The sequence below is a fragment of the Urocampus carinirostris genome, chromosome 4 (assembly GCF_059441175.1).
Source record: "Urocampus carinirostris isolate Australia breed hairy pipefish chromosome 4, RoL_Ucar_1.0, whole genome shotgun sequence".
Taxonomy (NCBI): Eukaryota; Metazoa; Chordata; class Actinopteri; order Syngnathiformes; family Syngnathidae; genus Urocampus; species Urocampus carinirostris.
The window spans coordinates 34,031,448-34,044,386 of NC_142352.1; the positions used below are offsets into that span (position 1 = coordinate 34,031,448).

At 40.2% G+C, this 12,939-nt stretch overlaps 1 protein-coding gene across 4 annotated transcripts; it reads right to left on the reverse strand.

Annotated features, from left to right (window-relative positions):
• Positions 1-1,298: 1,298 nt before the first annotated feature.
• On the reverse strand, positions 1,299-12,055 carry cyp19a1a (cytochrome P450, family 19, subfamily A, polypeptide 1a). Of its 4 annotated transcripts, none has more exons than XM_088334298.1 (9): positions 11,831-12,055; positions 11,664-11,757; positions 7,276-7,430; positions 7,033-7,215; positions 6,683-6,797; positions 6,492-6,603; positions 4,752-4,914; positions 4,430-4,671; positions 1,299-2,131 (listed from the first exon to the last, which is right to left on the reverse strand). In XM_088334298.1, the coding sequence occupies exons 1-9, from the start codon at positions 12,024-12,026 to the stop codon at positions 1,874-1,876; spliced, it is 1,518 nt and encodes a 505-aa protein (XP_088190424.1). In that variant the 5' UTR covers positions 12,027-12,055; the 3' UTR covers positions 1,299-1,873. The 4 variants fall into 4 exon arrangements, with proteins under 4 accessions (XP_088190424.1, XP_088190423.1, XP_088190422.1 ...); XM_088334297.1 differs by having other exon boundaries at positions 11,607-11,757; XM_088334296.1 differs by having other exon boundaries at positions 7,033-7,430; positions 11,607-11,757.
• Between the last annotated feature and the right edge of the window lie 884 nt (positions 12,056-12,939).

Below are 12,939 nucleotides of genomic sequence, written 5' to 3' on the forward strand. Positions count from 1 at the left end.
GTGCAATTTTTTTCACATGCTTGTTTGCATGAGTTTCCACAAGTTAAATAACATGTAGCGAAAATGAATCAAATCCTAGTTTTGCTTTTTTATTTAAAGGTGAAAACTGTCATATCTATAGACAGTTTATTACAGTGCAATATATAACTTAGTGGGACCTTCCAAAGCGAAGGATCACCTGGTCAGAACTCTGGAGTTTGGAATCTTTCAGGATCTCTTTCTTGCTCCGCTCAGTGTATGGGGGTTGAGGGAGGACCCACAGTGCAGGCTATGTAGTGGGAGAGGGACACTGGCGCACGTACTAACCGGATGCCAGACTCCTCTTAGCCAGGTCCGATACCGCTGGCGTCACGACAAGGTCTTCAGCAATGTTCCCTCTAATTTTCCACGGGTCTGAGCGTTCACACAAAGTCGGTGAGCAACGCTTGAAACAACAGTGGGCAACAGCAATCCCAAGTGTGGCAACTAATCCATTATCAAACATGTCCAAAACTTGACATCAAGTGACATTTTGCTGAGTTTCCGGCAATGCAAAATTATTTTTCACTTTTGAATGAATTGACTCATGTACGATTGCAAAGGTTGTACGGCCTACAAACGTCATTTGTTTTTACAATTCTTTCACAAGACTTCCATTTCTTTTTTTTTCCTGGTATCTTTTGTCGCATAATACTAACATTTTCGGGGCTTATTTAGTCGGTTGCACGATACACAACTGTATTTAATTACATTTTCTTAGTGGAAGTTCAATGTTGGCAACAAGATTGACTTGATAGAATTGGAAATTATTTAAATGCAACACAATTTTTTTCTTCTTTTTCCCTGTTTTTTTCTCCTTTTTTTTTAAAATTCCTTTTAAAAAAAAAATCTTATTTTGTTTATGTTTTCCCAGCTGTTACTTTTTTCTTGCTTGTTTTTTCTCTATTACCTTTTATTTGTTTCTTTTTCGTTTTTTTCTGGCTTTTATTCAGAAATTTTCCTGCTCTTTTTTTTCTTTTTCTCTCCTTTTGTTTCTTTTTTTTCCCAGCACTTCACTACTTTTTCATTTTGGTATTTTTTTATTCTTTGTTCTATTGAAAGGAAAAACGCCAAATATCAAGAACTGGTCCAACAGTGCAAGGACAAGGGATGGCAGACCTGGCTATTCCCAGTGGAGGTCGGGTGTAGGGGCTTCCCAGCACAGTCTGTAGCGCACTTACACCCCTAATTTTTTAAATTAAAATCGGTGTAAAATTTTGTGCGACAATTTTTTTGCTCAAACTAAGCATTTAAAGTAACAAACGTTGAAAACATGCGGCCATGATTCAAATTGTTTATTGAAACAATAAAAACATAGAGTCAAATTTACAATGCATTTATTTCCTGTCCTTCAAAGTCCAATTAATCATCAGATACACTAAAGAGGAGTTACCCATGTTGTGCCATTTTAGGGCGACTTTCTTTTTTGTCCATTCACTAACATTTTTTTCTGGTACCAAGAATAAAAACAGTGCGGTAAAATCGAACGCGAGTTACACAAGAATTATACAGTAGTACACAAGCTACAGCAGTTTTAATACAAATGCACCACCTCAAACGCCCGATTCATTTGGGGAAATCTCACAATATCCCCCTCCCCACCTCAAAACATTTTCTCCTCGGATCTATAAGATTCACATCGGTCACCCTTTCAAAACGGTGAATTTCTCCCAAAGGTGAGAAATTATCGGGGCTGATTTTATAGATAAATGTTTTCAGTTGTGGAGTAGGGGAGGGCAGCTTGGGGGGCGCGAGTGGTATTGAGAATATCTTGTGTAACCCAATAAATAGTATAGCAATAGTTAGCCGGATGCATGTGGTCATATATAAATATACAGGAACAAGTCTTAGAGTCTCAAAGAGGGTTCCAGTGTCCTCTTTTACGGGGTAAAAACGTCATGGTGAGACTTTGGCTGTCCTGCTGGTGCGCCGCGGGCTGCTGGGAAAGGTTGTTTGTCTGCGGGAGGTCATCCAGGGTCAAGCCAGGGTGAGGGCACACACAGTACTGAGAGAGTAAGGTCACCAGGATCGACTTCATCATCACCAAAGCCACGTGCTTGCCCACGCAGGCTCGAGGGCCCGATCCAAACGGCTGGTAGAAACGACGCGGTGCCTGCACAAAAAAAGGAGGCTTGATGGAAAAGAAGCGAAATGGCATCTGAATCAGCCTTAACGTCTAATTCCAACATGTACTCAGCCAGTAAAAACTCTCATTTTTTCTAATTTTAGTATAGTACAGTGATACCTCGAAACATAAATCCCTTGCTGCATCGAGGTTTACTTATCACGGTTTTGCTACTTAGCAGGTTTTCATTGTGCATTGTTTCCCGCATTCTGATTGGCTAAACAGAGAAAGATGCTTTCTAACAGCAACAAAGGACCTCTCCACCCGCTAAACTAGCTCTAGGGCCACATGCAGGAGTTTGGGGATCCCAACTAGATCCCTGACGCTTTTCAAAAAAATATAATATAATGGAAAAATATATGGTTTCTGTCGGACAGAACTGGATGATTAGTGCACTTTTCCACTACGGCTACATGATGGCGCTAAAGTATCCTTTAAATTAAAGTGATCCGGGTCCTCAATCCATGCAGTTGTGCAATAAAACAGCAAGATTATTTTAATAATACTAAATTGACAATAATGACGTTATCTGGGAAAAAAAACGTGTGTAAAGTACAGTGCTTTTATTTTTCAAACAAACACTAGAGCTTGTAAATTTGGTGAGTTTTTGAGTAATAAATAAATGATTAAATAATAATTAAATAAAAAGGAAATTTTCAACTTCACAGGTTTTGACTATTGCGGGACGTTTTTGGAACGCCACCCCCTGCGATAAACGAGGGAGAACTGTATAAGAGATTACTTTGTTTCCAGATTGTGCTTGTATCTAGAGTTTCTCCTATCGCCAGCCTTTCCCCCCGATATCACATAACCAGACACCAATCGCTGTCCTTCCAAAAGCATCCAAGGTAAATTTAGAGCCCCAGTGTGTAATATTTGACCACTAGATGGCACTGTATTGTCTAATTTGAACGAAAACACAACGTAGCAGCAAGATGCCAGAAAAACGTGGCGGCCACTTATTGGTAGAGATTTCACAATGTAAAAGACATACTAATTTCTCAACTATGATTTTGGGTTTTTTTGTAATAAAAATTAACAGTGGTATGATAGTTCGGGCAGCACGGCGGCGCAGTGGTTAGCGCATGTGCGGCACAGTTCATGTCTTGGGAACCTCCTGCGTGGGTTCAAATCCAGCTCCAGACTTCCTGTGCGGAGTTTGTATGTTCTCCCCGTGCTTGTGTGGGTTTCCTCCGGGCACTCCGGTTTCCTCCCACATTCCAAAAACATGCATTTCAGGTGAATTGGCCGGTCCAAATTGTCCCTAGGTGTGAATGAGCGAGTGAGTTGTCTGTCCCCGTGTGCCCTGCGATTGGCTGGCAACCAGTTCAGGGTGTCCCCTGCCAACTGCCCGATGATTGCTGGGATGGGCTCCAGCACCCTCGCGACCCTACTGAGGATAAGCGGTGTAGCTAATGAGATGAGATGAGATGATAGTTCATGTATTTTGCCTAGTATTCAAATCAATGTTTTTATTTAACTGATTGAAATCTTGTGTACCACTAAGGCACTGCTGCAATTGATGTCCCAAATTTCAACTCATCACAATGTCAGGCAACCTTAAAATATTCCCTCCAGAAATCTGTCAATGACAGAAAATTATCTATCCCTATCATCTTCTGCCACCCTTATCTACGTAGATAAACTTCCCTCAGGTCCCTTTCCTCACATTGCTAGTCTGTGCCTTGCCTTGCCATTATCATACTTTCTGTCTGTCACTACTTATTTGGTTTTCATTGTATTTTAACCATTGTGTCTGTATGTGTATAGGTGTTTTGGGTTAACGGGGGGTGGAGGGGAGCGGTGATTATAATGTCTTGTTGTATGCTAACTGTATTTATACAGCACTTTGAGTGGCGATTTTTTTGCCGGAAAAGTGTTTTACAGATAAATGTTATTCTATTTATTACTGTAACTTTTGTAGATGGAGAAATATAAAATATATCAATGTTTATATAGTGTTGTTTAACTTAGATTTCGTTACAAAAGACAAGCTTTAACTCGTTGTTATAAATCACATCTCCTCCTCCCGAGTCCTCACAAATAAAATATGAAATTTCGGGTTTGCTTAGAGTTATTGGTCGGGTGCGGACTGGGTTGAGCATTAATGCCAGCAGGCCTGTATGGGTCAGGTTGATCTTGGTAGGGGGAATCTTACCTGTAACTCAACCCTTTTCAATAGCTCGTTGCTACCAACTTGCCACAAGGTGGCACTCTCACGTAATATTAATACTTGTGTGAGTGCGTTTGTTGGGGGTCATCACTATCTTCTAGACGTCTACTCACATTTTTTTCAAAGTTCGTTAGACTCAGTTCGTTGGGTTTGGGGAAGAACTCGGTCCGATGCATGCGGCCGGTGTTGAGGATAATGTTGGTGCCCTTGGGCACCCTGTAGCCGTCAATGACGTCATCGGAGAGAGCGCGCCGCATGGTGAAGTCCACCACCGGGTGGAAACGCAAACACTCTTTGACAAAACTCTCCAGTACGCGCAGCTTGTGAAGGTCCTCATTCTGCACAGCTCGCTCACCTAAGGGCCAACATTCCCCTCGTCAGAGATGCTAATGAGGTTGTTGTTGTTTTATAAATAACGTACGAACTAACGCTTACCCACGACGCTGTCTATTTCTTGGAGCAGCTGCAGCTCTACTTGAGGATGCTGCTTGAGAAGTAGCAGCATGAAGAAGAGGCTGACCGAAAGGGTGTCGGGTGCTGCGATCACCATCTCCAGCACGCACTGCCTCACGTTCTCCGATGACAGTTCACCTCGGTTCTAAAAACAGATCCAATCCATTTTTTTGTTAAGCACTTTTCAGGCAACACAGTTCCACTCAAAGAGCTGTATAAACCATCCAGTAAGACAATAAAACCACACAATCGTCTCCTTTATCCTCACCCAGCCAAACAAAACACTTAATACAGACACACACACAATAGTTAATATACAATAAAAGCCAAATAAATAGTAATAGAAAAAAATATGTTTATGTCAAGGCACAGACTAACCAAGTGAGGAAAGGGACCAGAGGGAGGCATATGCACACTGATAGGGATGGCAGCAGATTGCCTCAATATTTTCAGCCATCCACACAATGTTTGAGAAAGAAACAGATAAAGAAAAAACAACAACTGCAGAACAAAATCAAAAAAATGTAAAATAAAAGGAAACTATATTACAGTAAAAGGTTAGAAGTTAAACAAATCAGACTAAATAAAAAGGCTCTATAAAAAGCCATCTTGAAACAGTGGATCTTGTCAAACTCAGTTTGGCTCAGGGGACCAAACCAGACCTTTTGTCCTCAGGTGGGCAAGACCAGTGAAATAATTTCAATTCAAAATTTTAGCTTTGTTTTTTAATATAAAGCTTTATTATTCTGAGTCCTCCTAAGTAGCCTATAATTATAATAATCACGGATGACAAGGGATCTTTTCCGAACATAACGAATTAATTCACAATTAATGGTAAAAAAAATAATATTTTTTTTTCTAAATTTTTGGCAATGAATGCGATATTTTAACAGTTGAGTGAATGCAGTTTTACACCTAAACCAATTTACCACGCAATACAAAATCAAGCGGTAGCTATGCAAAAAGAGGTAACTTTTGGTTTAATTGTTGTACTGGTTTGAAAAAGAAATATGAAAAAGAAAATAAGGGAGATGGGCCTACAAATGCTGAGCATACATTCCCTGTGTCTCGCTTGTCCATTGCGGAGAGCTTAACAGGGGGGGATGCAAGAGCGGATCGGGCTAACGGTTGCCTGGCAACAGTGTGGCTGGGTCATTGCCGGCAGGGTTCTGCGGGGGCTGCTCGGGACGTCGCCTTCTGTTAAAGCGCGGCATTTCTAGCCCCGTCTTTCCACACGGCTGCCTGTCCTCTCGGTGGCGGCTCAGGGGTTTCCTCGGTTCTGCCCATCCCTAGCCCATCCCTCATTAATACCGATCTCGGAAACTAATCCCAGTCACCGGGTACGCACATACACATTATGTTGCAAAATGCAAATATCTATTTCCTGGTACTAAGTTTTGGTCTGTATGCTGGATATCAGCTCTGTAATCCATTTACAGCCCTCTAGTGGCTGGAGAGAGCATTTGGTCTGCATTTATTAGAAAAAAAAACAGAACTTTTTAGAAAATGACAACCAGAGACTTGCTTCTATTTTTGACAGACTCAGCAATTTATGGTAGGCCAACCAACGGGCTCGCCGCTGTATGCTTGACATGTCTGATCTTGAGCCTCCTTTTTAAAATATCTAGGGTCCCCGCTGACCTGATGTCCTGTGTTATCGATCAATTTGTTTTTGTTTTGAGCAGTGTAGAATGTCATAGACTGAACTAAAACAATCCTCACCTGTGCAAAAATGAGCTCGGCGGTAAAGTTGATTTCATCCAGTTTGTCCGTGTCCTCTATCTCTTTTCGTTTATGCGCCACCAGAATTTCAATAGCATCTTGGAGTCCCTGCCTGTAGAGTAAAACATAACAATAAGAAAAAAATAATGGGATCAGGTTTAATGAACGGTAGTATAAAAACCCAGACTTACGCTGCCACTTTGTGCCTTTGGTGGATCCAGTCAAACTTGAAGTACATGTTTGGTTTGATCAGGACGCTCTGCCATGTGTCGAAATATTTTAGAATCTTCTGCATTAGTTCCTCCTCTGCACAGTAATGCATATTTGAAGATAACACATTACTCCCTTGTGGTATTACTGAGATTTTTCAAAACTATCCATTCATTAGCCTAACGCAGAAGTGTCAAACTCATTTTCACATGAGCGTAACGGCTATCCTCCCACCCGGAATGGACAGGATACGGGTGATTAGACTGGAGCCCACCCTTACTATAAACGATTGGACATTTCTTTTCAAAAAAGAAATCCAATGTACTCTTACCATTAAATGGCACGTTCAAAAAGAGTCGGTTTGAGATGTTGACCACAGTGCAACGCAGTAGGCCGAGAACATCTACGTTAGTCAATCCGTCTCCTCCTGCGACCTTCCTCAGGTCCTCCAAGTGCTTCTGGGTGGACGACACGCAAACGTCCAAGGCTTGTTGAAGGCCAGGGCCTGTCAAGGCTGAGGCACGAATGTCAAATTTTAGTTCTGTGGCTTGACTCAGTGAAGCAGAGTCTTTACCTTTTGTGAAATATGCGCGTGCCTTTTTCCATTCCGTGACGTCGTTGTTGAATATTATTCCTCTCTCGTTCATCCCGATGCAGCTCAGTCCTAATTTGCTCCCGAAGCGGGAGGCGTAATGTTCGTGCTTCAAAACGTGGTGCACAGCCGACGGACTGGAAGCGAGAAAATAATTTTTCGGTTACGAAAGTACAGGACTGAATAAAATTCCTGAAAACGATGAGATCATTTGGGGGCTGTCTCCAAAAACTGAATCCAACTTGGTGGGCTGCCCAGGCCTGGACAGCTTTCCGAGCTGGCCTAAAAATATCAGAATCATGTGATGTAGTTACATTTTGTCGATGAATGCTTAAATAATCTGTTAGCTTCCTTTTATTTCTTTTTCCCTGGTTGCGCTGCTTCCAAATGTGTGCGTTCATATTTAAGCATTCAACCAATCACGTTTCAGCCATCGGTTGTTGTCAGGCTCCAAAGTTTTCACTGAGGGCTTCACAAAAACTTCAGAAGCTCGTGAGCAATAACATCAGTGTTCGAAAAAGCTGTTGGTTTAGCCAATCCGATTTCGTCAGCTAAGGGGTGGTTATGCACCAAAGTGTAAAATCCATGATTCTATTTCATTATAGTAGCTTTTAATTTTTCACTCTATATTGGAATGCCATGTCTAGTCTTGTTGCGTACAATGTTTCACAACATTAATTTTCAATGTCTATTCAATTCAATTGATCTTTTAACTCAATTAAACTTTATTCCGAGCAACTTTAATATCAATTGACCCAGAATATCTGAAAAACACATAACAAAATGTTAATGAAATATTTTCACTATTCAATACAAAAAGATAAAAAATAAAAATAAAAAACCTATGAAACTTTGCGTTTGTTCAGTAAAACACATTGTTCCTGAAAAAAAAACAGAAACGATTAAAATAGTTACAGATGTTCAATCAAAGGATTTAATACAAAACAAATTGAACCTTTTTATACTCAACAAATTTAAAGTCAATAACAAAGAATCCCTGAAAAAACATGCATATTGACCAATAACAAGAGAGGAAAAGAAAACATCTCGAAGGGAACCGCCTCTTAATTCGTAGGGAACCGGCTCTTGTCAACACTTCCAAGAGCCTTTGTGACCTCATGTTCACAAACGACACATGAGTAAAGGCCATCACTGAAGGCCTATGTGTGAAATACACTGCCAGCCACTGCATATATGTTCTTTGGTCTTTATTTGTGATATGGCTGTCAACTGCTCTAAAGACAGCATTCTGATTATAACTGAGTTTGATAAAAATTCCACTTTTTTATCTATCTGACTCAGGGGGGTTGCAATTTGCCATCCACATAAAAGCACATAGAAGTGACCCAGGCCCCAGGTAACAACAGTTCCTCTGCTTTAAGTCGGAGAGCTGTGATTGGTCATTAGCTGCCTGAAGCCTTAGCAACTGTGATATTACTTCCATTAGACGACAAATGTCAAGATGGCCGCTGCCTCAGATGTCTAAAACAGGTCTATTTCACTGCCTTATCCATATTCCACAAATACATTAATAACCAGAATGCTGCATTATGATTAGTCGTTAGTACAATATTGTTAAATGTACAAAACATTTTTCATTGAAGTTATGTCCAAAGTTAGACTTCGTGCAGGCAGTTAATGCAAACATTTTTGTTAAATAGCAAATCTGTTGAGGTTATCAATCACATAATGTCATTTATTTGGTAATTCACAAACATTGAATCTTGGCAAACATACTTTTTTTTATATGTCCTGAAACAAATTTTGAAATTGAATTCAAACTAGCCATTCTGATGACATACAAATACAAATAGTGGTTGAATAGCTGTCCTCTGTGGTAAATGAGAGAATCATCAACTTCAATTTCAATTTGCATAATTTTTTTATGTGAAATACAGTGTTAGTTTTGATCTCTTTCTGTTGGATCCGGCTTTAGCTCAGGAGGTAGAGCGCTCCTCTTGGGATCAGGAGATGCTTTTACGTGTTATATGTCGAAGTGTCCTTGGGCAAGACACTGAATCCCTAATGCCCCCAATAAGCAGGTCGGCGCCTTGCATGGCTGCATGGCAGCTATTGGTTTGTGAGTGTGTGTGTGAATGGGTAGGTGTGAAGCACATTGTAAAGCGCTTTGTCATTGACTTGAAAAGCGCTAAATAAATGCAGACCATTTACCATTTACTATCCATAAATGAATACCCCAGTTCCAATTTGACATATCTACAAGATTACATTTAGTTGTTAAGCATGTTTCAGGCAATGAACTGCAACTCAAAGTGATCTAAAGAAACATTTCCCAACCCAACAAAGTGTAATGCCAAATGCATAGACACACATTGGTTAAAATTAAAGAAAGAAACAATTAATAATGAAATAATTGAGTAAATACAAATATGGCAAAGCACAGACTAACCATGTTAGGAAGAAGACCTTAGGGAGGATCATCCACACTGACAGGGATGGAAGCAGGAAGGACTTTAAGTCTGCTAACCATATCCTACCAGTGCGGAGGCCCTTGCATGAGAAAACACAGAAATTATGAAAAATAACGACTAGAAGACTAAAACATAGAAATGTTAATCTGAAATTGAAATATATTAAAGTAAAACTTCAGAAGTGAAACAAATCGAACCAAATAAAAATGATAGATTAAAAGACATATTTAAAAAAACGGATCTTGAGCCTCCTCTTAGACATTCCCTTAGCTCCAAGAGTGGGTGGATGAATCCATCAATCGATACAGTATAATCGATACTGAGCATACTGAGCACTTGTATTGGATCGATATTATTGTCTTAAAAATCACAGCTCTCTTCCCATTTTAACTATCACTATAATACAATTGTTAGTGTGTCTCAAAATTGTACATTATAACTTTCAAATTTCATCCAATTGTGGTTATACCTTTAGTTTTCAACATATCATGCAATAAAAAGCACCGTATTTTTCAGACTATAGGGTGTACCTAAACATAAGACTCACTTTCAGAAATACCCCCTTGTGAAATATTTTTGCGGCGCGTCTTATAGTCCAGAAAATCTGGTATTTGTGTTGTCTTTTTGACATTGTTACACAGTATTTGTATTTTCTTTACATTGCCGCTAGTTTGGTTTGACTCAGGTATAGCAGAATTATGTATACTGTACCATCAAAGTTTGGCATTGTAATAATTTAAAACAAAATTGACCATTTTAAGCATTTGTATCCGAATTAAAAAGTAACTCAAGGGGGAGGAGTTCAATCAATCAATGATTATTAGATAGCAAAAAGTATCAGTATCAGATCGGAGTCGATCCATACTATCTTTTAGCTGGAACAGTTGTAAACACAATGCATACGATGTAAAATACAGGGTGTTCCAAAAGTCTCAGCTGAAGTCTACTTAAATCCTGAATGGTAGTAAGATAAAAGTTTTTCCATTTTAAAGCAAATTACATTAAGTTTTTTTCTAAAGCTATTGCTTTTTTTACATTTATTTTCAGATCCATTATTCCATTTAGTGTCAAAGACATAATTTAACGTCACTTACATTTCTTTTTCTGCCAAATTTCTTCCAAATCAATATCTCGAAAATATAATAAAATTTGAAAAAGACAATAAGGGACATTTGCTGATGATGGAGTAAGATTTTTATTTTGCAATGCAGGTATGAATGTAGTCATAGATTGAAGTATAAATATCAATCAATTTGACCCCAAAAATGAAAAGCCGACATTTCCTGGCGTTGATAGAAGATTTGTTGTTTGCAATGAGAGTATCAAGTGCTTTTAATTTTCAGCAGAAATGTCGTGAAATTAGAAAAAAAGCTACATTCTGTGATAAAGAGGAAGTCAATATTGAGATTGCATGGTAAAATCATAACAACTGGGTGCTTATGCCCAGCTAAAAGACTAGGACAACCACAACTTCAGAAAATGAGATTAAACAAGTTTAAACTGCTTTTCAGCCCATGTAAATCGATTACAATTAACAGTAGGGAAACTTCAGTGTCAAATTGTTTGAAAGGATTGGTCTATTCGCCTCCTTTTCCAAGAAACATGAAAGAGATAAAGTCACAAATAACAGAAGCTGTCACAACCATTGACAATGCAATGCTGGGATGCGTTCAGCAAGAATTTGACTATCGGCTTGATGTTTGTCGTGTGACCGAGGGTGCTCACATTGGACCTCTTTGAAGATTTCGTGTAAAAATTTAGTTTACAAGCTTTCTGAATTTAGCAGATATGGTTCTACATCGTTGATAGTTTCCAATATAGTCAATGTCAAAATATTCCCAAGACTTTTGGAACACCCTGAATTCAAATGTTTGAACTAACCTGCTGAGAATGAGCGTCTCCTCCCCGTCAATCCAAACTCTAACAACGTCACCGTACTTGTCGTTGTAGTAATTGCTGGCTGTGCCAATGCCGGTCCAGATGAATCTCAAATATGACATTAGTGGCCCCAATCCCAGACAGAAACATGGACCTGTTGTCAAAAAAGAAAGAACTGACTAAGAAAGATGTGATTTATATTTGTTGTTTATTCAAAGATGACCCACCTGGTACCTGTCGCTTGTCCGAGTGACTCCAAGCCGCCAGCAGCAGACAAAACAGTAAAATCAGAGTCGGGGTTGCAGCGGAAAATCCAGGGGCCGCACCCGCGGTTGCATTTTGAAATGAGTGGTTTAGTTGCCCCGCTAACGCCTCCAAGTCTACCACGGTCATGGCCCGTTCACAAGCAGCGATCAGTTCCATAAGCAAGTCGCTGAAAAGAAGCGTGAGGGAAACGCTGAAGTTAAAGTGGCGAGAGCACGGTTGCTTCCTTTTTAAAGGCCGTCAAATTTGGTGAGCAGCCAGGTCACGGCGAAGCAACAGCCACAACAACACGAGGAAATGGTAAACAATACACTTGTAACCTTGATGCTCGGATTGGGGCCCGCGTCCTTGAGCGTAAGGACGCTACAGGGCAGTATTTGACAACTGGCTGATGAGATGAAGGAGTCAGACTGCTTCTTTGAACTTCAAACGGTTTTGGCTTGATAAACTTACAAACTAGCACCTGCTTGAATCAATCAATATTTTGTGGGAGTAAAACTAGGAGGCCATGTCAGAACTTGGAACCAAGATCAAGTACATTGAAAAGTAATGAAAGGCCTAGTATATTCCATGCACATTTTAAAGAGTTGTAATCACTAGAGGTGGGCAGATCGATCCAAATATGGATAGCATCAATACTAAGCAAATATTTGGATTGGATGAATACTATTGACCTAGGTTCGATACTTCACTCTTTCACCAATTTCCTCAAAGTTTCATAATTACTGATGTGATTCACCTGTGCCCGCTCATTTGGCACCAACTTCCGCGGGATCTGATTGGCTCCCAGTCACTATTTGAACCGTGTCCTGTCAATCCCCTGTTGTCAGTCCGTCTGCGAACCTCAGTGAATACTTGGCTAGCCTTTTTCGACCCTGACTCCCACCTGTCCCGTTTTTGCTCCCGTCTGTCTCCGGCTACGACCAGTTTTGTCCTGACCACGTCTGCTCTCCCGTTCTGGCTTATGACTCGTTTCCGACCTGAAGATCCACTTCCATGTTCGGATCACAATCCAAGTACAAGAGTGACCCGCTTCCCGCGCCCAGCAAACACCGGATTGTGGGCGCAGCCC

Bases quoted from the DNA above. Each gene is read 5' to 3' on its own strand.
- cyp19a1a (XM_088334296.1), bottom strand. From the start codon at position 12,026: ATGGAACTGATCGCTGCTTGTGAACGGGCCATGACCGTGGTAGACTTG. The intron at 6,798-7,032 runs GTAAGAGTACAT...ATTACTGTGCAG, and splicing joins TTTGAACGTGCCATTTAATG to AGGAGGAACTAATGCAGAAG. The intron at 2,132-4,429 runs GTGAGTAGACGT...TTTTTTGTGCAG, and splicing joins TAACGAACTTTGAAAAAAAT to GCACCGCGTCGTTTCTACCA.